The 27,520-nt window shown below is 41.9% G+C and overlaps 2 protein-coding genes across 5 annotated transcripts in view; one reads left to right on the top strand and one right to left on the bottom strand.

Annotated features, from left to right (window-relative positions):
• Nucleotides 1-2,465, top strand: part of STX18 (syntaxin 18) — a 77,639-nt gene extending 75,174 nt beyond the window's left edge. For both annotated transcript variants that reach the window (XM_068403402.1, XM_068403403.1), the window contains one exon: nucleotides 1,103-2,465. In XM_068403402.1, the coding sequence (XP_068259503.1) occupies nucleotides 1,103-1,198 (96 nt within the window). In that variant the 3' untranslated portion in view covers nucleotides 1,199-2,465. The remainder of the gene's footprint in view (nucleotides 1-1,102) is intronic.
• Nucleotides 1,618-27,309, bottom strand: NSG1 (neuronal vesicle trafficking associated 1). Of its 3 annotated transcripts, none has more exons than XM_068403404.1 (5): nucleotides 27,100-27,309; nucleotides 26,476-26,626; nucleotides 22,845-22,961; nucleotides 10,858-10,968; nucleotides 1,618-4,241 (listed from the first exon to the last, which is right to left on the bottom strand). In XM_068403404.1, the coding sequence occupies exons 2-5, from the start codon at nucleotides 26,602-26,604 to the stop codon at nucleotides 4,041-4,043; spliced, it is 558 nt and encodes a 185-aa protein (XP_068259505.1). In that variant the 5' UTR covers nucleotides 26,605-26,626; nucleotides 27,100-27,309; the 3' UTR covers nucleotides 1,618-4,040. The 3 variants fall into 3 exon arrangements, with proteins under 3 accessions (XP_068259505.1, XP_068259506.1, XP_068259507.1); XM_068403405.1 differs by having other exon boundaries at nucleotides 26,476-26,629; XM_068403406.1 differs by lacking the exon at nucleotides 10,858-10,968.
• Nucleotides 27,310-27,520: the final 211 nt, after the last annotated feature.

The following is a 27,520-nucleotide window of genomic DNA, read 5'->3' on the forward strand; positions in this document are numbered from 1 at the left end:
TGCATTTAAGCACCTGTGAAGTTTGTTTAAAAAAAAAGAGGGAGAGAAATTGCAGACTAGGAATAAAAGACAGTACTGAAATTGTTAAAACTGGAGTTAAATGCTGAGCGTTAGCAGAAGAGTCTCTTTACCATGCTGAGCACATCTCACGTGCCGCTACTAAACAAATCTATGCCATTGTCTTACTCATTAGAATGAAATGATGTTTTCTTGCAGAAACTGAGATTTCAATAAAAACAGCGTCCCTATATTAGGCTCCTGAGTAAATGGCTCAGTTCTTTTTTTTTCTCCCTCATGAAAGCACACAGAACATGTAACTCAAGGATGAGTTATCTACTGCTCAGCTCTCCTGAAAACTGCATCAAACATGGCATGAACTGAAGTTATTTTTGCTTCATTTTTCACATTTGTAGGTAGAACTAAGTTTCTTAAACCACACTGAGAAACAGTAGAAAAAGGTGATAAATACAAAACTTCATCACTCACATTAATGTTTGCATCACATAAAAAAAATCTATTCCATGGGTAAATTTGAAAAATGAGAGAGAAAAAGAGGTCCCCTGCTACATGCCGGTCTCAATTTTGGGACAGAGAGTACAAGAAAAATACTTGCTCTGCTTGCTCTGAGACTGAAATATGTGACGGACAGTGCTAAATCAACCTCCAGAAAGAGCTGTCAGGTTTTGGGGTTTTCTTTTTTTAGTCAGAAGATGGTTGTTAGAATGATGAAGGCCTGATTATTTTTAATCACAGAATTTCACGTTTGGAACTTAAAACTAACCTTTAAGCATGTACGTTTTGATGTAGTTCTTAATGTTTTGAGTGTATTTCCATTCTGTGGGATCTTGGGATTTTTTTTGTTGTGGTTTGTTTTTTTTTTTTGAAATGACCAATTTTAATATTTTGAGAGAAACTTTAGTGTGATAAATCTAAAGACGTACAGCCAACCTGACTTTTATTCACCTGAAATTAATGGCAAGTTCTATTCTTTCTCTTGTGGGAGGGAAGAGTGAAGCCACTAACAGTCACCCTGGGTTGCCACTGTTGGAATTCTACTGTGTGTTTACTGGTGATAGTAATGGAGATAACCTTTTCCTCGCAGGCCATCAAAAACAATGCTGGATTTAGAGTATGGATCCTATTCTTCCTTGTGATGTGTTCATTTTCCTTGCTTTTCCTGGACTGGTATGATAATTAATTAAAAATATAGTATTGTCTACATGCTTTGTTTGTAAAACTTTTGACTTTTTTTTCAATGGAGCAGAGTATATGGCATACCTGTATATTTTATGCATTTTTTCATACCACTACGATGGAAATATTTTCCAATAAATAAGCATGTGTATTTATCCATTAGTGCAGAGGGAGCTGATAGCATTCAGTTTAAATCCCTTTACCAAATGTAAAACCACACTTAATCCTGCAAAGAACATAGAAACGTTGGAAAGAGCCAGTAAGAAAGCCACAAGATGGAGCATAGCTAATAGAAGTAAAAAAACAATAGTGGTTTTAGCAGAGTCACCCCCACATCTGTGACGTGTAACGCCCAGCTCCCGGTGCGCAGACCAGATCAAGAGAAAACTGTTACTGTGCAAAAGCATCTACGCTCTCTCAGGCGTTTATTTAATCATACCACTTCAGTACACAGTGAGCATTTTGCACATGTATGACCTCTACTTCTAATCCTTCGAAACTACTCGAGTTCAGAGATCAGGTTGATTTAATAGTGATAATAATGATAAGAAGTCAACTAAAGTGCTTTACTTCTAGGTGAAAAGAGAGAGTACAACACAAACAGATTGTGCAGTGAAACAGGTGTTCTGGGATGTCAGAACAAAGCCAAAGGATAGACAATTTTAAAGCCAGACTCTTCGAAGTATTAAAATTGGGAGCAATTTGTTAACTAAAAAAAGTCTCAAAACCAACTGTGGATAAGAATCAATAAACTCCCTCCTGTTAAATCAAAGGCAAAAATGGTTTTGACTTCAAGAGGCATGAGCAATCTGTTTCTCCTAGATCGTCAAGCTTAGTATTTTTAATGTTTATTGTTATGAGAGAGAGAAATCATTTGTTTCTTCTCAGTAGTTACTTGTGCATTAAAGTTTTTATTGTCCTAAATTTAAGGGGAGGAGATGTATCATTTCTATGTAGGACAGTCCTCGGGAACAGATCTTTCCATCTTATCCTCTGTAAATATGTTGATATGAACTGTGTTTTGCTATCTCTCTTCTGCAACAAGCAGCATCACCCTTATTCTTTACTCTGCACAGAGTGAAAATGTCAAAAGTTACATGTAATTAATTACATTCAATAAAGCATATGCCTATCAGAAAATGCAAACATGGTATGTTTTGGATATCTTAACATAAGCTTGAAATTTTTAAATGCAATGAAAAATTTGGCACATAATTTATTGCTTTTTATGCATTACTCATACCATAATGACTTAATAAAAAGCTTTTACAGATATACTGTGCAATGCACATTTTGTATCAAACCTAGAGAAATAAGTAATAATGGTTATTTTTACTGTATTGGTAAGAAAGGTTGTTGGTAAAGCAATTCTACTGGAGAAAAATAAAAGTAGAGCTGACCATGTTTGTTCTACTACAGATCTTGAGAAACAGCCCATACTGATGTTTTGCCTTCATTTTTGTATAGAGTCTACCAAAAAAAAAAGGAACTTTTGACATGTCCACTACACCTTGTCCCATTCAAGTTACCTGACCAAAAAGGTGACTTGCTTGCCCAGATCCTTCACACACTTATTTTGTCTGTTAAATTAATAAGATGTCTTTTTTGTAATATATATTTAAGATTTATAATAAAAATGAAAACATGGTTTCACACAAAGAATACAAAGTTTGTAATTACAATGGAACTTTACCGTGCATCCACAACACTATGTTCTTCTACATCTTTCCCCTCCCCAGCCTTACATAAACAGTTCTACTCTTCACTCTGTTTCACATGTAGCTTTAAAACAGCCGGTTGTGTGAGCTCATACGCTATTGTTTCACTTGTGATGCTCTGTGTTAATAAGTATCAAACTGCAAATCATACACAAACTGAAAACTCTTTCTAATTAATAAAAAGAGAAAATGTTAATGTAAATAGAAGAGAAAATTTAGACATATCACTCCCTCCCTTGTAGCCAACAAACAACATAGTGGACTACAACTACTGTGAATGGGCTTTCTGCCTCTTAAGGATGATGAAGAGAGGTCATTTCTCATTAGAAAATCCTGAATTGTGTATTTTTTACACTACCCTCAACATCCATCACTAAAACTGTCTGCGTTTTTCCATAATGTTTATCTAGTTTGTGTTTCAGTGCACATCCTTACCAAGATGCTAAAGCCACAGTGGAAATGCAGTTAAATCCTGTTGACAGCAATAATAAAACATTGAGCATGCTTCGTTGCAGAGAACTTCATTAGCACTTACAAATAAACAACAGTAAAAAAAAAAGTAAGAAAGATGCTACCTGACAGTTTCTTTCTCCATACAAGTCATTACATTATGCCCTTGACATCACTGCTGACTATCAGTCTTGCTTGAGCCAAAACTAAATATTAAATATAGCTTTCAGCTAAACAAGAGATCACTCTAGTTATGGCTGGGGTGTTTCAGTTTGCAAAATGACCAAGAAAAAAAAATTAATAAATAAAGTATCAATTCAGACAACAGAACACATGATTTATCTAAGGTCTAAGCCCTGAAAATCCAGTGAAGAAACCTGTCAGTATCCAATAAACTGCAAGAACATGTCAAACATTGGAATTCTTTTTTTTAACATTGAAAATGGTGTCAAAGCTCTAAAGCAATGCTGATATGCACCTTGTTTTATGCCCATGAATGTTCTGCAGCAAGTTTTTGTTTTTGTTTTTGGTTTTTGCAAAGCAGTATCAGCAAACAGAAGCAACTGCACCATAAACATGAGTAACCTCTAAATTATCCATAATTATATTTAATGAAAAGTTCCTTAAAGTCCCTTAGTTACCTTCAAATGACATAGTGTTAATAATTAGCTCATCACACTAAGCTGATTTCTCAGCGGCTTCAGTCTCCTGTTCAGATAGTTTCTCTTCTGACAGTACTGTCATCCACGGGGACACTGAGCGCGTGATGGTTTGTTTGGCCAGATTGTAGTGGTTTATGACTGTGTAAAATTTCCCTCGAGCGCTGGAGTCTTGTTCAGAGTAGTAGTTTTCCAACCCAGCTGGAATGCATTGGTTATTCTGAAAAGAAAATTCATCACTTAGATTACAGATACGGTCCCATACACACCAAAAGTAAGTTAGGTTTTTTTTCTTTTCCTTTTCTTTTCCTGGCTTCACCAAGGGGAAGTCATGCTTAACCAACTTGATAGCCTTTTATGAGGACGTAACCAGGTGGATAGATGATGGTAAAGCTGTGGATGTGGTCTATCTCGATTTCAGTAAAGCGTTTGACACGGTCTCCCACAGCATCCTCGCAGCTAAACTAAGGAAGTGTGGTCTGAATGATTGGGTAATGAGGTGGGTTGTGAACTGGCTGAAGGAAAGAAGCCAGAGAGTGGTGGTCAATGGGATGGAGTCCAGTTGGAGCCCTGTGTCTAGCAGAGTCCCTCAAGGGTCGGTACTGGGACCAGTTCTATTCAATATATTCATTAATGACTTGGATGAGGGAATAGAGTGCACTGTCAGCAAGTTCGCTGATGACACAAAACTGGGAGGAGTGGCTGACACACCGGAAGGCTGCGCAGCCATTGAGAGAGACCTGGACAGGCTGGAGAGTTGGGCGGGGAGAAATTTAATGAAATTTAACAAGGGCAAGTGTAGAGTCCTGCATCTGGGCAAGAACAACCCCATGTATGAGTACAAGTTGGGGGCAGAGCTGTTGGAGACCAGCGTAGGGGAAAGGGACCTGGGGGTCCTAGTGGATAGCAGGATGACCATGAGCCAGCAATGTGCCCTTGTGGCCAAGAAGGCCAATGGCATCCTGGGGTGTATTAGAAGGGGTGTGGTTAGCAGGTCAAGAGAGGTTCTCCTCCCCCTCTACTCTGCCCTGGTGAGGCCGCATCTGGAATATTGTGTCCAGTTCTGGGCCCCTCAGTTCAAGAAGGATAGGGAACTGCTAGAGAGAGTCCAGCACAGAGCCACGAAGATGATTGAGTGGAACATCTCCCTTATGAGGAGAGGCTGAGGGAGCTGGGTCTCTTTAGCTTAGAGAAGAGGAGACTGAGGGGTGACCTCATTAATGTTTATAAATATGTAAAGGGCAAGTGTCATGAGGATGGAGCCAGGCTCTTCTCAGTGACATCCCTTGACAGGACTAGGGGCAATGGGTGCAAGCTGGAACACAAGAGGTTCCACATAAATATGAGGAAAAACTTCTTTACAGTGAGGGTGACCGAACACTGGAACAGGCTGCCCAGAGAGGTTGTGGAGTCTCCTTCTCTGAGACATTCAAAACCCGCCTGGACGCGTTCCTGTGTGATATGGTCTAGGCAATCCTGCTCCGGCAGGGGGATTGGACTAGATGATCTTTCGAGGTCCCTTCCAATCCCTAACATTCTGTGATTCTGTGATTCTGTGATTTTAGTCTAAGCCAACACTCACTTTCTGTAAGTCAAGATGCAACACACAGCAATTAACTACAGTGTTGCCCTACTGTGATCAAAATGTTCTTCCCTGCAATCCTTAAAACTACTCCTGCTTTTGCCAGGAAGACCAGTCCGCGTTTATATGCCAGAATAATTAACATAGAAAAAAACATGCTTGCCTAAAATTATTTTTAAAAGTACTCCATCTCTAGGTCCAGCCATATTCTGCTGGTTTTTTTTCCTCCCCACCTCGTTCCAGCTGTTTGGTGTACACTTACAGATGTCTGCATCCTACCGTTAGATTAGCCCCCAGGCCCTTTAATATGGTGTTTTCAGTCTGAGGGGCAGAAATTATTACAGATATATTTGTGCCAAGCTATGAACAGTTTTACAGCTCAGTAAATAAGACATACAGGGAAAACATTGTGGGTGGCCAAGCTTATGTGCAAGTGTGTACACAAAAGATGCTTCACTCTTGCTTCTCAGAAAGATGTAGCAAACAGCAGGCTTTTAAAAAAGCTATCTTTAGCTGTGGGACTACAGTATTTAATTTCCCAGAAGTGTAAAAGCACTACACAGAAACTGCTAGATGCTCAGAGCTTTTGAAAGTGAAAGACCTGATTTAGAGAGTTAAATACGAAGCAGTATCCAAACTTTGCTATCAATCATCTTAAAAACCAAAGTGAATGTGCACGTGCAGTGCCTCAGCCAGCAGGTATCATCTCGCACCCATTCCTGCGATGATGCAGTAAAAGCCTACGAAGCAGCTAGTTGCACTGAAGGAAAAAATGACTTAGACATATGCTGTGACCCCCCAGGTTTTGCTCCAGAAGGACGTGGGTCTCTCTGCAGGTCCTCTGCCATAGCTGCCAGTCCAGGCAGCCTTGCCTGATACCTCAGAATGCTGGGGCAGTCAGCTGGGCAACTGAATTCACCCGCTAAAATACAAGCTATGAGTAGCTGCAGCTTGAGGAAAAATAAGTTTAATCATTTCTACTCCGACTGTTTTAAAAAGAAATAGGCTGTTTGGTCTTCCTGCTTCCAGCACTGTAAGACTAACGTTGATAATGCAGCACAGCAACTTTGAACTGCTGCTGTTCTCATACAACTTGGCAAATGAAATGCAGATCAGAAATTTCTGGGCACAAAAACGCACGCAAAAATGTCTGTTTTTTAGGACCAGATGCTATCTATCTATCTCAAATGTGTCCACATTTACTTTTGGGTTGACCCGTTCTTGTCAGGAAAAAAAAAAAAAAAAAGAGAAGTGACATAAATAAGCAATAGTAACAACAGTTTCAAATGGTTTAAATCATAAAGCACAAAATGACTGGAGGAAAGATCCAGCAGACAGTCTTGGCTTAACAGAAATTATGCATCCGAAAAATGTTAGGGTGAAAAAAAGCATCAAACGGTATGAAAGAAAAAAGCAAAACTTGCCAAAACAACAGGCCTACAGGTAGTCTCACGACCCTGCCTGCCCCTGAAGAGTACAGTCTGGTGGCAGATGTGACTGCTGAAAGAAGACTCACTGCCACAAGACAAACAGTCCTCCCACGGAGTTAACACCTCATCGGTTCTAACCAGCTCTGTGACAGAAGCCTCGATGTGTGTCAACTCGCAATAGTGCTCGGCGGTACCACATCCCCCCAGGTCCAGTTTATTTGTTATCTTTTGTTAACCCAGCAGCCAGGGCCAATCTTCCTTCAGAGTTTTGTTGGAAGTAGCAGACAGGATTTACCCTCGGCTAAGCAGAAACTTGTGCCTACTCAGCACTGTTTAAGTGGAGAGGTTTCCCCACAGCCATAATCATCATAATCATCACCAGCTGCAAGACCAGAACCTAGATTTAAAAAAGAAAAAATCCAGGAAAACTCTGGAATAGAGCTGTTTGATATGCATATGTTCACCTACACCAACCAGGCCATCTTCTGCAAGTATCATCCATGCTTTATCAGGGATAACTGACACTACTTCTGATGTGATAAAATGACTAAGTAGTACGTAGACACAGACATCTTTGTAGTGATTATTTCACCCAGTCATGGGATTTAGTCATAATTCTAAATATTTAAAATGAAGGAAGGAACACAATCCATTGATCTAATGAAATCTGCCAAGGAAATTCAAGCAAATATAATTATTAGTGCTGAAGACAAGCCAAGATTACTGCCAGTCTAAAAAAGTGCCACAGAATCTTTTGTTGCTTTTAGAAGCAATTTGCTTTGTAACAGGCAAAATGACTCAGTAATGTTATTTTTTTGTAGTCACAAACATGCACAACATCTGGCAGAAGAGTCTAATAAAACACACAGCCGAGTTTCCATCTTGACTGCATTTTTGCTCCTGGGATTTCATGCTTCTAGAAAAGATGGGAAAAACCTCCCCTTTTACTCACTGCTCCTTGTGTCCTGCCCAAGGACAGCCCCCTTTGCTTAGCTCCTCATCGAGGCAAGCCATGCAGCACTTGGGAGTGACTGAGTGATGGAAACCAGTGCCAATTCTCATCCTGCTGCTTGCCTGAAACCTTCAGCTTAAGCAGAACATTTCTCTCCATCCTTTTTTATTTGTTTCCGTGGTTCCCAGGCGAGAGAAGTAATAAGGAAGGCCATGAGGAGAAACTGGGATGCTCCAGAGTGAGTTGCCAGTCTCTTGTTTCTCTCACAACCCTTCTATTTCAGAAATTAGTTATGGGTTAAGGCCTTTGATGCCAGAGAAAATCCTGGTTGCCAGTCTCTATCTGGCTGCATGAAGATGACTCCTTTTGTTCCTTTATCATAAAGACCCCAGTGGTATTCACTTATAAATAGTATCTTCTGTCACATTAACTTTGCTAGGTCAGTAATTGCAAACCTTAACAGATGATGATGTTGTCTTTAATGCACTGAAATTACTCTGTTGTACTGTCCATGAGCCTGACAGAATGCAGGTGCCTTGGCAAGGAAAGCTAAAGGGTAACAGATGCAGTACGGAGCATACTGAAGCCCTGGAGAAATTCCTCCAGGATGTAAGTGCACTCAGGTCTTTTGAGGAAAACTCCAGTGAGTGTCACCAACAGCCAGTAGAGTGCTTCAGAGGAGTGAGTTACACAACAGTAGTTCAGGGCTGTGTCAGAAAGCTTGAACAAGCACAAAATTGAGGCTGGAGCAGTTTAAGATTGCTCATCAAAGGAAGATGAGCACCTCTTCAAGCACACCTTCAAGCCCTGGATGCGTAGGACAGCAGAAAGGCTGAAAACAGTGAGACCTTTGGAACTGCTCCATGTATGAGAGCATCAAAGCAGAGAAGAGTGAGTCTGACTCACAGCTGCGGTAGCTCAGCCTTTATGCAGAGATTCCCATGGTACCACACTGCCTGAGGCAGGGGACACCTTTGCCCTTAACCAGGAAATCACATCAGCATCCAAAGCCTGGGGACATCCAGGCCAGGGAACATTATTGAGTCCACCTGAAGCCACGAAGCCAGTCTACAGAGACACTGGTCGCAAGGTGACACACTTCATCTCTCTTAGGACATCTGTGCCAAGCTATGCCATGACATACTATGGACTCTCCCAAAAATAGATAAGCAAAGGCAACAAATACAAATTCATGTCAACACCGGTAGTTTCACATCTTGTGTCATTCGCTAATATGTTTATCCTGTAAAACTCTTGAAGAGTCACATGACCAAAGATGCTGTCTCTCCTGGCATTATGCCATCCAGCAGCTAGGAAACAGCTTCCACAAAACCCAACGCTGGGAGAGGAACAGTAACGCAGCCCTGGGTGTGTGCTGCACCTTAAAAACAAAGCAAGAGCTATGGGATGTTCTGCCCAGCTTCTGTTTCAAGCACAGGGCCCTAAGGAGAGAAACACAACCGATTTCTGTTCACAGTGCAACTGAAATGTACCTAAGAAACTGTTCTCCCCTTACGTATTTGCAACACTAGGAAGAAACGACAAAAGAAGCCAGAAGGCTGCAACTCGGAGGGACAACATGGTACGAAAGGAAGCAGAAGCAGCAGACTGTTACTAGACTTACGACAGGAGCACGTAACTGGCCATTCCTGTCAAGTCAGGATCACACCAAGATAGGCTTGGTAGGAACATACAGCCCATATTCCAAATTGCTCAAAGCCAAGAGAAAGCTTAGAAAAAAGGGCTATGGTTCCTTGAGACATGAGCACAGAGAGATTTCAGTGCTTGGCTGGGACAACACAAAAAAACAACAGCAGAGAACCAAAAGCTGGATCTCCTGAGTGACAGCCAAATACTCTAACCACAGTATCTTTTGCCCTTGAACCAAGGGAAAGCAGTAACCTAGAACTGAATGCCTGGAGCAAAGTTAATCGAGCAGGGCATCACTGATTGTAACTTTGGACTAGATTCTTCTAAGATATTTATGTGCCTGAAGTGACAGAATCAAAAGTCCCAAACGGGATCGTCAAGGAGTGCTGAGGCAGCCATTCCTTCTTAAACCCTTTTGAAGATAGTACTAGGCACCCATTTGATTCATTACGTGACTAAATATTCTTAAAAAATTAGAGGGAAGAATGCCATCATCACTGCTGCTTTTCTTATCTAATTACAGCCAAGTTCAGCCCTGCTAAATTTACAACTAAGAAATCAATGTTACTTTTCTGACTTTCAGCCCAGGTCACAGCTGAGGAGCCAGCACTACCATCTCACACGAATGAAGTGAGCCCCTGCCTCCCTTTTGTTTAGCACTGCTATTTTTTTCCAATAAATGTGTTTTCCCTTTTTTGGCATCACTTTTGGCCTGTGGCAGTAGGGCTTGGAGGTCACTGTTCTAGAACAAAAAGTTCTTTCTACAAAAATAACCCTAAGGCTGCTTTTAATGAGAACATCACTCTACTGTTTCTTTGACACATATTCCGGAGTAATATTTTTTTCTCCAGGTTTTATCATTCTCTTCTTTCCTAAGACACATGAATTTGGAAGAACATGCAACATTACACCATTTGACCCAATAAATTAACGCTTTGTCCAGACAACTGCAGATGAAGTAGGTTTGAAGGACACTGGTGTTGGGACTTTAGCTATATTTTCAACGTTTAAAGCATTAGCAAAATAACAATGTTATGAAAATTGTGCAATAGTACAACCTCAATTATAAATTAAGCAAAAAGAAACATAGGAAGCACACTAATCTACAGAAACACACACAAATTTCTATGCAATACAGCATGACTTAATTGAGGTTATGCAGAAAACAGCACAGAGAATATTACATACTGTCCTATTTTTCTAGAACGTGTACTCAATTTACCTTGAAAACAAATCCTTCTGGACAGGTATGATCATACTTGTAAACCTTGTAGACTACCAGAAATACAACACACGTTAAGAATGCGAGGGCAAAAAGGACCAGCACAGTTACCTGTAAAGAAAAATAAAACATGCTTATGTTAGTAATGCACTGCTTATTATATTGCTGTTTGTTACTGTAGGCAGCAGAAGCCAGCTATGAATGCATTTTACAGTAAAATCAAGCAAAGGATAAAAACAGCTTCTTAATTATCGAGGGAGAACAGGAAAGCAGCACACAAGTGCTTCTACCTTCCCCTTCTCAGAGGAGGCGGCGGATGATCTGGTGAGCGGCCCATTGCCTCTGTACTGCAAGGCTTTTTTGGTTGCACTTCTGTTCAGTGCACACATGAGGCCAGGACATATCAGTGTAGCTTGGGTCTGCTGCTCTTTCATTATTTGGATGACGTAAGTGTAAGTCTAGTTTATGTCAGCTGATAAGCATGATTGTTTTCCCTGTGCCTGTCCAAGAATGGAGTCAGGTGACAGTAAGTTAGCACAGGTGTCATCCACATACTACAAAAATGACTCTAGCAGGGCAAGGACAAAGCAATGTCTGCCCTCACTTGTTAGGATGAGAGTTTGTTGCACCTGCTATGAAGTTACACCAGTAGTCTGAATGCTTGGTTGCTCAATGCTCATTAATGTATAGGTTGAAACAGTACTTCTTCCTCCCACAGAGACTGTACAGGAGTAGTTCACTGCCAGATCCATAAGGGAACACACCATGTTCAACACAGGGCTAGCCCTGAGGAGTTCTGTTGCACCGCTTCCCACAGTGCTCACAGAGAAGCCATTACAGACACCACTACATGGCACTGACGTTTCACCATGTCCTTAAGTACCCTCTGGTCCTGAATTTGGAAAATCCAAGATGCACCTTAAATTCAATCTGAAATCAGTGTCAGTATCAAGCTAACCTTTCCCAGGAATAAACTCCGAGCAGCTGGAGACAGAACTACCTCTGGAATTACCTCACCCACTGACAAAAGAAAGCACAAGATTTTGGCCTAGCAATTACACTGCAAAGCTCCCTAATTCAGACCCGTTTTTGTGGAAGGTGTGAGCTGAGCAAATAGCATTCATTACCTGGGAGAGTGTCTTTTTATTATTGTTTTTATTTTTATATGTGTGTTTTTATTATTCTAAAGCTTCTACTGATAGACAAATGAGTAGCTTAAGGAGATTAGAGAGTAAGAGTGGTTGAGCTTTTTATTTTTCAGCAAGTTAGGAAGAAGCCAGCATGTGCTACAGCATAAGAAAAAATAATAAACAGAAACAAACAAGATTATGTGATTAATTAATTAAAACAAAGTATAATATGATCTAAATTTTAAAGGAAGACAAGTAAGCCAGCTATATACACCTCCTAAGAAGAGAATTTAGGCACATCAGGGTCAATTATGCAAACAAGAATAATCTGGTATCTGAGAAAGCAACAAAAAAAAATTGTAGCTTTGCCTCTTGGTAAAAATACCCACCACACACTCCCTTTGTGATAAACCCCAGAACTAACAGGATTTGCAACACTGCAAACTGTGTGTGGCAGTGGGACAAGTACCCTGAAGGACTGAGATGAACTTTTAGGGACCTCTCATGCTGGGGAAGCAAACATCTCCATGGGCACACAACAGCAAGTGCTAAATTTCCTGGCTGAAACAAGGCTGGGGAGTATCGTGTGCTGCTGAAACCAAGGATTTTATAAGGATTTTTGATAGAGAGAAAATAAGCAAAAAAAAAGGAGGGCCAGAGGAGAGGCAGGGAGAACTGCAGGTCAGAAAGAAATTTAGCAGAAGAAATGTAGATATTAATGTAACAACGCCAATCGAGACATGGAGCAAAGGACCTTTCTGGTTAATAGCAACATCTTCAGTTTCTCAGAACAGTCACTGGATTACAAAAAAAAAAAAATCATATTCTTAATCACCCTCCAAAAAAACCTCACACTGACATCAATTTTCAAATCCACTTAGTCCTTCCCCAAGTTTACTACTCGTTTGCATACACCAAGGTTAACATGAATAGATCACTCGGTCTTGCCAACCTCGTATTTTCTGCTCACATGTCCCATGCCTCAGTAAGTCCTGCATGAATCCAAGAAATAAAGCACATTTTCCTTTCTGGTCATTCTCTGTGGCCCAGTTTAATAACGAACAACATAACCCCCCCCACTCCGGGCCAAGCCGTGGCCTAGCTCAGCCCTTCTCAGATGTTTTTATCAGGCCTCTCCCTTTTTTCTTCTACCATTGCTCAGGGCTCCTTCCCGTCTTTCCTCCGCCATCCCACCCACACACACGTACAAGGCCCTTCACCCTCTGGCTTGGCCCAAACCTTGCATCCCATCTTCCAGTGTTTTCCCCTCCCCACAACTGTAACAAGCCTTATTCTCTATTCTCCCCACAAAATTCTTTTTGATCCTTTTGCTCTGACAGTCACTGCTCTTTCCCTTAGATAAGAAACGAAGAAGAGAGACTAGAAACCGGGGATCGAAAAGATAAAATCCAGATGGGATTATTGCCGAGGCTCCCCATGCACTACAAGATCTATTCACACAGCCTTCAACAAAGGGTGCTCTCTCTAGAGGCCCAGGCCTGGGACATGGGACATGGACACCAAGCAGAACAATTGCTATGGTACGGATCGAATCAGCTCACATTTGTCTCCTCCACAGATAGGAGTAAACAGTTTAAAATGCTTAGAAAAATAATCTCAAAGCTGTTTAACCTTATACCTGGCCATCCTACTAGCAAGGAATAGTAGAATTATAACATCATTTCCCAGTCGTAACCATTCTGACATACAGATGAGGCCTCAGGAACATACTGTAAAGCTAACAAGCTATTTTGTAGTTGAGATCAAATATTAGACAATAGAAAAATATTTTTATTTCCACAATCACTGCAGAATCAGTCTCTCCGAGGCCCTGGAACTGTTTTGGAAAGTAATTATGTTTTTTGAAAGAGGTCAGAAGCCCAGTGTTGTGTGAATTGCTGGAGCCTGGCAAGTTGCAGAGACACAGCCTCAGGGCTGATTTGCTGAGACATGGAGCATTTACCTGTTTTGGTGACCTCCATGGAGCTGTGAGTTCTCACTGCTCGTACAAGTCACGTCCAGCAAGGTTCTTCCATTGCTACACAGTAAGCCACTGGGAAGAGCTCTCAGGGCTCCTGGTTCATAATTCTCACGGAATCTTTCTCTCTCACTTCCTGTATTTCCTAATATTATTAATTTTGGTATTAACATGTAAATTTTTACTCTCATTATCTCCAATAATTTGCAATCACACTCCATCTGAAAATCCCTAATCAAGTAAGCTCTTTTCTCCTTCCTATTAGAAAAGATGCTCCCTTCTCTTACCATCCTTCAGGATATGAGTAACTAAGTAAAGGACACACAAACAACACAGATGGAAAGAAATCCATCACTGGATTCCAAGGTGATCCCAATCACCTGTTAATCCAATCTGCTTCTCCCTTATAAGCTGAAAATCATTCTCTTCCTTCTCATAGCCATTTTCCTTCACTTGTATAACAACCCACCACCAATGGTCCACAACTGTCAGATCCCCAGGTTCCCTTCTGAACCTGAGACAGTCAGCTTCTCTGCCCTACCAGTACCACAGCACGACCCTACCTCCCTGCTTCACCTTCTGAGCCCTCTCCTCCCAGATGTCTTTCAGAAATAAAAGCACAGAAAGAGGCAAGGTGACAAGCTGCTCTTTAGACCAGAAGCGCTACCAAAGCTGTCATTTTATTGCTTTCTTCCACAGCAACTTTGCATGCTTACTATAAACTAAAGGAAAGTTATTCTCTTCTTCCTACCAAGGCACTAGCAGCAACTTGCCCTCTTCCTCTCAAGGTAGGAGAAGATGCAATGCATGAGCAAGCACCACTCCCTCTCTTCTAGAAGGAAATCTTCAGTCTCTTCTTGTGGTAGCCAGCCAGCTGAACCTTGAATTACTATGATCATTCACTGCCATGTACATCCTGCAGAACTCCAAGGTGCCTGTCACACCACACGAGTGATGGGCTTTTAAAATACTTTTTATGAAATAACTACAAGATAGCACAACCAACCATTTCTTTTAACTAGGAACTCAAAGTGTGGTTTTGTTTTCATCTTGAGAGTGTCCTTTAAAGTTGGTTTTAAGGGGATCTGGCAGCAAAACTAAGTGAACAGAAAAGATGACAAGATATTATGTATGTGGCAGATTTTTTAATAGATTCTACGTGAAGAGCAGAAGAACAACGTCTAGCCAGAAGCCATTACAGTAATCAAAATGAGAGATGACTAATGAACGACCTAAGTGTACCGACAGCAAAAATACCTGTCTTCAGTCTGTGTAAGCTTTTAGCTGGACAAATGAAACTCACCAGACCTGACAACTACACTAACATGTAAACAGCTCGGGATAAGGCCTTACCATCAAGATCTGCTAGATCTTCCGGGTCAGTCCATCCTACTTTGCTACAGCTGCAAAACACTGCAAGCCCTATTTTCTCTGCCTGGCTACTGCAGTCTCCTTCTTCCTCACACCGCTAACATCTACTGTGCCCCCTTTTTAATCAAGACAGAATATTATGGCAAAATTGCACCAAGTGTGCCTGCTTCTCTTCACATCCTTTCCTGGTTCCTGCCCCTCTCTGAACAAATTACAAGCCATGTTTCAAGGCATGCACAAGTTTGCCCCTTTTACTCCTCTTAGCTCTATCTCCTTCCATTTTGCTTGTATCCCACTGCCCCACTAAACCCTGGGTGCTACCTGTTTTCCCTCTGCTTTCACCTCCACCTTTCTTGTCATGCCTCCTCCTCTTCCCTGAAATTCTTTTAATTATCCCACTCTTACGGTGCTGGTTTGCATCGCCTTCATGGTTTTCCTTCCGTCATGCACCTTTCAGCATACAAAACCACCTAGGAGCATCCCTGTTACTATGAGAAATGGAACTAAAATGGAACTAACAAGACATGTAGTAATTTTCACTGCTCCATCACTGGCATTTGGTCACATCTCATCTCTGCATTATCTATTTCAATTGCAGCCTCTTGGGAACACAACTTTCATTTCTGAGTTGTCTGTAAAGTGCTAGGCACAGACTTGGTGCTAGCACCAAACAAAAAGAGTGAAGACATACATTTATACAGCACCTTTCATCTGAAGTGATTTACGACCAATTTATGCTTTGCTCACCAGTGAAATGCAAAGCCCTCTGGGATGAAATACAGCAACTCTGTGCAACCATTTAGGACAGGAAATTAAGATTATTGCTATACAATTTAAATTACAAGAGAATTTTAGACAGGCAGACTGTAATTACAATAGATTGTGTCTGGCTACGTCCCACAGACTAAAATTCATAAAACATCACATTGACTTTCCTGCAAATGGCCGTGACCTCCATTTCACCTCTCTCCACTAAAATCCTGTACAATGCCCTCTACCAGTGCGTTAGAGAAGACTGAAATCAGCTCTGCACTTCCCCTAACATTCCTGCTTTTCCAAAATTATATTCTTGTTTGCTATTACCTGGGCCTGTCCCTAAAGTTTACAGGAAAGATGCATCTGAAACAATGCACTTAAGGAATAAAAATGTTTAATTTGAAGTAAATGGCAACATGAAAGAAAAAAGGAACATTCACATCTATACACGCAACATTTGGCTCATATTCATTACATGAATCCAAATTATACAGAACAACTTGGTACGATTTCCCATACTTGCTATGGGAATATACGTACATATACAAGATGACTGGTGACCCAAAAGACAACCAGGTGCCTCATTTCAGAAGAGTATATCTAACCTCACACATCATGTTTAGCTCTATGACTGGTATCTATCTGTTAAACTCAACTTCTTCACTAGAACATTCCCGTCAAACCTTTGTGCTCAAAGAGGACGATAGTCTTGTGAGTAGACTACAGAAAAAGCAGGAGAAATCAAAAGACTGTCCTTTCTCAGAGATGACAAAGAGGAAGAGAGAACCGGCTTGGATGCTTACCTGGTCATGACTGAGAGTAGCAGCAAGAAAGGCAGATAGATTCATGAAGGACAGTAACTGAAAAGAAGCTACAGACCCAGTGCTTAGTAACAGCAACAGTGCAAGACAACAGAACGAGCCTGCAAGGGAGTCGATTAATGAAACCTGAGGGAGATACTGTTAGACAAAAACAGGTTAACAAGGCAGTGTCCTTGAGAGCCTAGCACTGTAGCTTAACAAAAACAGATAACAAGGCAGTGACCTCGAGAGTCTACCACTGTGGTTTAACACAGCTGTTCATGACAGTGTTCCCATCGTCTTCCATCACACAGCACCATGTATTACTTTCTTAACTACAGAGATCAGAAGAAGCAGTTCAAGAAACACTGTGGCTCTGAGATAAGAACCCTGTTACCTTCCCATGCAAACCCAGAAGGTATTACTGAGGCCAGAAGAAAGGCTGGAAAAGGTTACTACAGAAGAGGAAAGGCTATGTAAGTGTTACAGCTGGAGAGACCCAAAACATCTTGTGTGTCACCAGTGGCTCTGGTTCTGCTCCAAGTAAAGGATTTCTAATGGATACAACAGCAGAGGACACCTCACTTAGGGCAGGGGAGCTGCTGTTAGGCACCCACTTTACTTAAATCTTCCAGCTCTGACTATAAAAAAAATTCCTTTTAGCCAAAAATTTAGCAGGAGGATTGTCAATGTCATATCAGGGAATTATCAAACATTTTAAAAAATGGAAAAGCGGCAGTTGCCATGCAGTGCCTCTACTTACATCGTTTTAAAATAGCAGTTACATTGAAACAAGAATCTCCTTTATTTTTCTTGCTTGAAGTAACAGCAGAAAAATTCAAAGCCTACCAATCGCTTATACTTGTGAGCAACTTTAATCCTGTGAGTAGTTCTTCTACTCATGGCAGTAAGTACCTGTCACTCCTCTAGCACTGAGTGACAGACACTTAAGGAAGTGATATCCTGTACAGGAATCAGCTAACATCTCATGCACCTAACAGACTTTTTAAGTGGGAGCAAAGAGCTACTCAACACACCAAGTAATCACACAGAAACCAGAAGAGAAGTATTTTCCTTGTCTCTGATTATTTCTGCAGCAATAATAATCATTGGTATGACTAAGAACAGGTAAAAAAGTCTTGAGGCAGAAATATGTTTTAAAGAATGGCCCTTTAAGATAGATCACAAATTGAGTATTTAAATATATGTTGCATGCGTTTTTTGAATCTTAAAATGATGAGGTTAAACTGGGAGAACTGATTTTGAAAGGAAATCTGGATTCCTCTTCCATAACCTTATGCAGACATTTCAAGAACTGCTTGCTACTTGATAGTACATGGCTTGCACCATATGGTCTTGCCACAGAAATAAGCTTGAGGCTTTGGCTCTGCAGTTAGATGTATGTAGAGATGTCAAGGATGAAGTCTGAAGAATTGAATTGCCTTTGAATAGAACCAAATGGTTTAAGGCATTCCACAGCTTGGGTTTATTTAAGGGCTTGAAATTTATTGGGAAACACAGTGTTTGCTATCAAAATACTTCTGAATGTTCTTTATTCAGGTTTCCTCAAAGACAGGAAAAAATCTCACGCTTTGATACAAAAGACAGTTTTTGAAATTGGTGCATTTGTGCACAACCGTCAATTGTAGCCCAATTCAGCGGGTGCCAGAACAGACATCCCACTACAAAATCTAACTGGAGTTTGTAAAAACACTGCTCTGTCAATGGGGGAGGCAAAGGTTTGGCCTTGCGTAACTGATACCATCAATTTTCTCCTGCAATAGCTTCCTCCTATGTCCTGATTCATCAGAGTCCTTTGAAGTGACACTCCCAGCCTTGTTGTGTTATTCTGTACAGCAGACTATTTACAGGAGAAAAAGATCTGCCTCATTCAAAGTTGCTTTCCAGATGTGAAGGACCAACTCCCCACATTAGCCTACACTGTTCGAAGAACAAAAGCAAGACTTCTATTTTTCAATGAAAAATAATCTTCAGTGAAAAATCACACCTTCCTTGGTGTGGTTAGTGCCATAAAACTAAATTAAGACAACAGGGTTCTCAGAATCAGGAAGTCTTGACATTCTTCTGACAGCTGTGGATGTGGTCTATCTCGATTTCAGTAAAGCGTTTGACACGGTCTCCCACAGCATCCTCGCAGCTACCAGTACAAGTTGGGGACAGAGCTGTTGGAGACCAGCGTAGGAGAAAGGGGCCTGGGGGTCCTAGTGGACAACAGGATGACCATGAGCCAGCAGTGTGCCCTTGTGGCCAAGAAGGCCAATGGCATCCTGGGGTGTATTAGAAGGGGTGTGGTCAGCAGGTCGAGAGAGGTTCTCCTCCCCCTCTACTCTGCCCTGGTGAGGCCGCATCTGGAGTATTGTGTCCAGTTCTGGGCCCCTCAGTTCAAGAAGGACAGGGAACTGCTAGAGAGAGTCCAGCGCAGAGCCACAAAGATGATTAAGGGAGTGGAACATCTCCCTTATGAGGAGAGGCTGAGGGAGCTGGGTCTCTTTAGCTTGGAGAAGAGGAGACTGAGGGGTGACCTCATTAATGTTTATAAATATGTAAAGGGCAAGTGTCATGAGGATGGAGCCAGGCTCTTCTCAGTGACATCCCTTGACAGGACAAGGGGCAATGGGTGCAAGCTGGAGCACAGGAGGTTCCACTTAAATTTGAGGAAAAACTTCTTTACGGTGAGGGTGACTGAACACTGGAACAGGCTGCCCAGAGAGGTTGTGGAGTCTCCTTCTCTGGAGACGTTCAAGACCCGCCTGGACGCGTTCCTGTGTGATATGGTCTAGGCAATCCTGCTCCGGCAGGGGGATTGGACTAGATGATCTTTCGAGGTCCCTTCCAATCCCTAACATTCTGTGATTCTGTGATTCTGTGATTCTGTGATTCCGATTTGAATTCAGAATGTGGCTTCATACAGGAAAATTATACTTGCAGTTTTCTTTGTAAACATTCTCACCTCTCTTGTAATAACTGTGGTAATGTGGACTGAATGCAGCAAACGCGTTTTATAATCTCTTATTCACCCAGCTGCTAAAATACCAAATGATCTACATGACATATGCACATGCTGGCGTTGCTTCATTTGTTATAATGTATAATTTCTCAAGAAGAACAGCTTTAGATGATTTGCACTGCTGAATCCCAAAGACGCAATCTGCTTTGTCCTTATTTAAGAAGTACATCTTAGAATACACATGTGAATTATTTGTAAATATGACGGGCTGACTTTTTTTATTTTTAGCACAACATTTGGGCTGCATCTTGTGGCAAGCTTATGCATCGGTGATGCACAATATTCAAGTCATTAAACGGCATCTGAAGCTTTTTTTCATGAACACAAGCCAAAGTCAATATCCCACCAGTTAAATAATGCATTTCACAATTATAGCAAATATTTAATTTTCAAACAAATATCCTTTTGCTCTCCCAGAATCAACAGCAGCAGTTAACATGATGGTTCGCAATTAATAAGGACTCAGGAGAAAACCTCACACAATCGGTACTTTTCATTTACATATTTATGAAATTTCATCAATTATTCATATAATATTTACTACTGGGAGTGGTGAATATGACAATCATCCCTGCTGGAGAACCAGTCAGTTCTCTTTAAAATGTTGCAAGCAGCGTAATTCAATTCTAAAACTGTTATATAGACATTAAGGGACATTTTTAGGACCTGAATGTTTTGCACGAAACTATTGTTTTCAATTAACTGAACCACAATCTTCCTAATTGATCAGTCCCCACATCCTTCTTTAGAAGCCTAGACTCACAGCCACAGTGTGAATCACCCTTTAATTCCCAAGAGATACCAAATCTTACTGAAACCTCTCTCTGATGCAGTAGTTACCTAGCAGCAAAACCTAGCAACCCTGTAATGTGAGATTAATCCCAGAGTGATCCTCATAAAGCAATATCTAAAAGACATTTAAGTGTGCCATCCAAAGGTATATAAAAATGTAACGCAAAAATGCTCATGCTTCTGACTGTTCAGCTAGACACATCAGAAAAGACTACCTAACAGCACGCAAGCTATTTATTTGTTGTTCAGCCAGGTCTCATTTGCTCAGCTCTCCCAATAAAGACAAAAAGAACACAGATCTACAAAGAGATGTGCAAAACATTTAGATGCGACTAAGATATTAAAACCCCTTCCTTACCTACAATTTAATGTCTGAGCGATGAAATCCCTTAGCCCCTACAGCTAGCGGGTAAGTGCAGAATTCCTCAGGTATAGGTTCTGCTCAGTCGCTTGGAACCGAAGTCCTAGCAGGGTACTCAAACTAGACACTTTCTCCCCTTTCCCTTCTACAATGTAGAAGGCATTTTTAGATCACCTCAGTGTGACCAGGACACACACAAAAAACAGCCAGACTTAAGTCCTCTTTGTTCTGAGCTGTCCATCTGCATCTTACCCAAAAATAATGTGGGCACAACCCTCGCCTGAGAGGAAGGGGATTACTCTCAAGGACTGGTACTATAGTGCCAGGAGGAGAAAGAGAGAACGTTAGCCAGAATGTAGCATTTCCCCCGAGGGATGGGATGTCCTTGCTCCAAATCAGGGAATAGAAAAACTGGAACTAGGCTTCTTACCTCCTTAGTAAATCTTTGCCAGACCCCATAACATCTCTTATTAACTATCTGGGGTGGTTCCCCACACAGCTTACTGGGAACCTCCATGCTTCACTTCATGGTTGAAGACTCCACCAGGTGACCTGCACTTAAAACATTTGTCCTGGCAACGCTCTGCCAAGTTCCTTTGCAAATGTAGCCTAAAGCATCTAACCCCTCCTTGAGCCTTCACTTTGTTTAGCATGCTCTGATTCCACAGAGAGCTGTATATACACTTCTGAAGGTAGGCTTGGGCCTGGGCAGCTTTTAGGAACACTGGTCAAGCATAGCTCCTATGTTTTACTCTTCAAATTACAGAACTAGAATATTGGGGTGTGTCCTAAAACTCCTATCAGGCAAACAGAGGTTAGAAGTGTGCAACATAAAGAGAATCCACATCTTTACTGAAGCTCTGTGTTTTTCCCTCATACTAAGCATTAGGCTTTCCAAATGTATTTGTACCTGTGCACTGAACAGCGTGGTTGTCTACTGTTTAAACATGCTTTGGCATCCTTTGGTAAGATGCCAAATTAACAGCACTGAAAAGCTGTAGTCTTCCTTTGTTAAGAGAACAGGTAGGAAAGTATGAGCTTAAGTGCTAACTTTCCTGCTTTGCTTTACTTACACAGAGCCTCCAGTGAGAAGGGGGAAAGGTAATTCAATCCTTGCACCAGTTAAACGCTCAGCGTTTCTCTAGGACTACCAAACGGAGCAATGGGGGTGTGGACACTAAAGAGTAAATCTGAGTCAGCTTCTTGCTGAACTGCCATCTGCCATTAACAGTCGTCACCAAGTTGTATGATACAATTGGACCAGGAAAACTGATAGCAAAGAGCTCTGTATACATCCCTTAGCTGCCAAGTCATACATTTAACTATAAAAAAAACCGTAATGGACTATGACAGTGCTTTTAAGAGAATGGTTTGGCCACAGTGAAAAATAGTAAGCCAAAAAGAAAACAAATACTCTTGTGGTTCTTGTCCTTCAAGACTAATAGGAGCTTTATCCATGCCATGAGAGCTACCTGTGTGCAGCCCACACACAACCTGGCCAGCCACGTTCTGAAACCCACACACCGAGAGAAGTGCCTTCTGAATTCATCAGCCATTGAGGGATTACAAACAATAATGCTGCAAGATCTGCTTTTTCTTCTAATTGCTAAATACTGAACTAATGAAACATTGAATTTATTTTTCTCATGTCCAGCTATAGCCACAACAGCCACTGTTAGTTATAGCCAGTTTTGACAACGATCAGCAATTGATTTTAAACACTTCTATGAGCACAACTGAGTCATTAACATCTTCAGATAGCACTGCTTACCTTAAATCTTTCTGAAACCCCTTCAGTGATGCTGATTGTGAATTCAGCTATTTTAGGAGTACGGAACTTTCCCTTCTTGCGATCAGGTTCATATTCTGTTTTCGTTTTGACCACAACCTTTAAAAAGAAAAAAATCAAAGAGCTGTCAGCTGAAACTAGCCACAGGAATCTTATTTATTCATTAACTCTTCTTTTATCCGCTTACAAGTGCATCTATCACAGTATTTCCTCCCCCCCCACTTTGTGTAATTCTTCTTGGGAAGCTGTAAGCTCTTAGTTATTTTTCCTATCATAGCAATTATCAACAAAATTCTCCCTCAAAGTGGTTTTGATGGACCTACAGGGAGACTTGTACTGCAACAGTTTCACAAGCATTCAATTTTTTCAGCTGTGGTGGTACTGTACTGCTATACTAGGCAAGCATCTACTTAGTTCAAATCAAAATCATGAAGCTTCCCACTTTGTATAGTTTGAAAATCGCCACCTCCATGTGCTTTGGGAGATCCCATAAATGGGATTTCCAACTGGAGACCAATAGGATGAGACGATTATTGAAGAGCGCCCACAGAAATCTAGCAGATGATGATGCTGCCGGTAGCCATGTTCTTTGATGGCAGGATTTCGGGTTTAAATTAAGTGAAATGACCCATCTAGTTGCTATTCACTATGTGCTAGACTGTAGCTCTTGGCACTCTTATTTTTAACATCTAACTCTTGAATTATCAGCTGCAAGCAGCAAGATGCACTCAAACCCTTGCGTTAATGAGATTTCTTGAAACACCCAAGGCTCTTTAACTTTAGTTTATTCCTTGCTATGAACTGTTGCCCCAAGCTACACAATTTAGCACCCTACCTGTATTCCTAAAATATTCACTACGTCAGTCATATCTCTAGTGCTTTCCTAGGCATTCTAATTGTACAAAATTTTCACATACCTAACCTATTTCCCTCATTTTTGTCTTCTACAATTTTTCAGGATCTTTTTCAAAGTATCACTCTCAAGATAGGGTGCAGTTTATCGTACTGACAGTGCTATTAAGATTTGCTCAATTTTCTCTGTTGTTCCAAAGAAGAAATATCTAGACTCTTCTAGATTTTTAGAACCAGATTCTATCTGTAGAGCAGTCCATGGTATCAATAGCAAATACATTTATTCTGAAATTAAGACTGTGACACTGACAGGTAGCCAGGCTCTGAAATTAAAGCTTTGGGTTCCCCTCTCCTCACTTCCCTGAAATGGCATCTAGAATGTGGAACTGTACCTAGATTCAGTACCACAAAGCTTATTTGACACTTTTACAGCATTACACATGTATGTGCAGGACACAGGTTTAGAAACTATTTTACCTATTTTCAGCTATAATTAATAAGATAATAATTATTAACTATTTAACTTACTTTACAACTGCCCAACAGCATCATGGAAGTGAACTGTCTGAAGACTTTTAGAATGCTTTTTAACATTTTACTTCCCTTCCTCCCCCTTTATGTTGCATAATCTCAGGCAACTCAAATCACATTCAGCTGACACTGAACATACAGTTCTATCTGCTTGGTTATGTAATATCTTCTTTTGTTTAACATACCTAAATATGAATTTAAATCAGTTCATCCCTTTAATTTAGAAGCTGTCAAAGTCATCAAATCCTTAGTGCTGCAGTCACTACTGTTCAAGAAGTTATGCTTCAAGAAGTTATACTGGAGCCTTGTAAGTGAATAATAAGCATAGATATATGAAGAACATATTCCTCTTCATTATACATGAGCATCTTCATACTTCAGAATTTGATGTGTGTGTCAATCTTCATACTGTTTCTCTTCTCCACATCAGTTGCTCTACTACTGCCTTTGAGTCTGTAGCAACTAGTAAAGACACACTGACATGACTAACCAGACAGTTACAGAAGGAAGCCAGTAGGACCAATAAATACATGTTTTTATTTTTTTCCCCTCTACGTTTGCAAAAGGAAAGGAAAGCTAATATACAAATAGACAGTGGAAAGAATAGAAGAGCCAATCAAATATTCCTTTATTTAAGCTTCTAGTCTAGTTGTGCATTTGCTTTCTTTCAAGGCAAACGTCATCAAAGTGGGAGGAGTCCTGCCCCATTCTAGTAGGAGTAATCAGGCTGGCACAGAACCTCCTGGGTGCACTACAGAGGCTCCGCTCAGGTTAAGCCTATTACCATACAGGTCTCTAGTTGAGACTCCTGCTTAGCAGTGCAGTAACATAACAAATACCTTTGGACGTTGGTCCTGGGTAATCAGTTATATCCAGTCACCAGTTGGCAGGCGTATCAGACGCAATAAGACTTAACTTGTTTTAACGCCTTAGGGTGCAATTTTGTCCTCAGTTACAAGATTTACACTCATGTAACCAAGGGCAGAAAATGGACTCTCAGGCTCTCTAACAGCTGTTATGGCTTATTGCATTTATGCCTGCCAACTGGTCACCACACACAACACAGAAAGATGTTGATAGCAATTAAAATGGAGGTCACAAATTTCACCTAGCAACACTCTACCAAGGCAAATTTCACAAGCTAAAATTCCTGACCCCAAGATAAGATTACGTTAATTTTTCTGAGCGATGAGGAACATATAGCTATCAGTTTATCTAGAAGTAGAATTGAGCTTGTGGGGGACACAATGCCAAAAATAAAAATCACCATGAAGATATTACTGACCATTTCCCAGTTAAATTTTGTATTTTTCAAAGACTGCAAAGCTTTTTTGCCAGATGCGTGTGTGAGAAACGTGCAAGTAAGTATCCTACTAAAACAGGGTACTGAAAAACAGAAAAAATAAATAGCTGAAAAAGTATCCTACTACTGTACGCCTTACCTGGAGTAACGCTTAACTGAATTCTTTATTGTGAAGAGACTTAACATATTTATAGAGTATCACATCACCTTCCTATATCCTTAAAATTAAATCCTTAGTAATCAAGCCATGTAATGAGAAATCCAGGATGCATATTTCCCTTCCAACCTGTGAGCAGCACATTGGACTGCCCCCTTTCAGCTACACAGCATCTGAACCACCTATGTGGAGGGTTTTGAACCAAGTAAGTTGCCAACGAGAAAACATGGCCTGTTCTCATCTTGTTATTTCAGCTTGTCTGTGGCTAGTGTTAATTTCCTGCTGAAGCACAGAAGGAACATGGAAGTCCTTTCTCTCTGTGGCCAGTCTGCCCACATACATCTTGCAGAGACATAAAGCAGTACTTTATCTCCCCATTAGCGGGGCTTTTTCTGGACAGGGAAAATTCACGTCATTCACAGAGAATACATAGTACCTTCCAGATACAAAAAAAGAAAGATACAGAAGAGGAAGGGCTATGACAATACAGCGTAGAGAAGCTTGCATTTGTACGTATATTTCATACAGCAGCGCTGAAATCTATATATGCCTATTGCTAACATTTCCCACTGCTTTTTAATGCAAATCCCTACTACTGGATTTTCATTAGCTTAACTGTTAGCCTTTTTCCCCAGAAGGAACTAGCATGCCTTAAAACACCCCGTATTTCTTGACATTTCTATGCTGTTCACTACACATAACCTATTCTTTTGTTGTTTGCCTGAGATTTGGGTGTGATTCTCCAGGGTGGAAACTAAAGCCTACTGTACCTTATCAGGAGGTGGGAACTGGAGCTGATTGACATCCAGGGGTGTGATCAGGGGGATGGTGTCAAATCCATCCTCCAAAAGGGGCTGCTTTGTGCTCTTCTCGCTGAAATTATTCCCCAGTTTCACCATTCTTCCAGGATAGAGGGATTTTCTGCTGGCACACACATGCACACACGCACAGAAATGCAAAATATCAGAAACTCGGGATGCACCAGACCTTTCCCCAGCCCTCGGTGGAACCCCAAACACGTTACGGCAAGAAAAAATTATGCGTTGGTCTCTGTGCCTCAGTTGCGTTTTGGGACGTAAGAACGATGGCCAGCGCTTTTATTGTCAAAGTTAAAAAAAAAAATAACCCAAAAAACCATAAGTACCCCAAAATCCCCAACACCTCAGCCCGATCGGAGCGATGACTTCCCGCACGGGCCCGCTGCGGCACCGGGAGGGCTCCGGTACTGGCCCCCGCCCCGGCCCCCCCCGGCAGCCCCAGCTCCCTGGCTGCCGGCACCCCGCGCCCTTCTCCCGCCGCGCCCCGCCATGGCGCTCCCCGGCCTCCCTGCACAGGGGTACGGGCAACGGCCACCCGAAGCCGACGGGCTGGCGGGCGGCACCGCCGCCACTCACCGCCGCGGCTCCCGGCCCTTCCTCAGGGGGCGGCGAGGCGTCGTTCCGCCGCGGCCCGCGCAGCAATGGCGGAGCAGGGGGTCGAGGCGGCGGCTCTCCCTCTGCGGGGTGACTCTGGGCGGCCGCAGCGCCTGGGCCGTGACGCAGCCGCCGCCTGGCTGAGGGCAGCTCTGGAGCAGCAGCAGCACAAAGGGGCCCCGCGGGGATGAGGCGGGCAGCTCCCCGCAGCCGGCTACTGGCGCAGCGGCAGCAGGTGGAGGAGGAGGCAGCGTGGGAACGGGACGGGACGCGCCGCCCTCCGCGCCCCTCCCCTGGCGGAGCCGCACGGTACGGTACGGGGGCGGTGGCTGCCTGTCCCCTGCGCCAGCGGCTCCGGGCGGTCGGGGGCCAGTGGGGCTCCCGCCGTGCCCCTCACGGCAGC

The sequence above is a fragment of the Nyctibius grandis genome, chromosome 6, assembly GCF_013368605.1.
Source record: "Nyctibius grandis isolate bNycGra1 chromosome 6, bNycGra1.pri, whole genome shotgun sequence".
NCBI lineage: Eukaryota > Metazoa > Chordata > Aves > Nyctibiiformes > Nyctibiidae > Nyctibius > Nyctibius grandis.

Coding starts and splice junctions, on each gene's coding strand:
- NSG1 (XM_068403404.1), bottom strand. CDS start 26,604: ATGGTGAAACTGGGGAATAATTTCAGCGAGAAGAGCACAAAGCAGCCC. Junction 10,969..22,844: donor GGGTTTCAGAAAGATTTAAG/GTAAGCAGTGCT, acceptor TTTTCTTTACAG/GTAACTGTGCTGGTCCTTTT. Junction 4,242..10,857: donor CAGAAGGATTTGTTTTCAAG/GTAAATTGAGTA, acceptor TTTTCTTTTCAG/AATAACCAATGCATTCCAGC.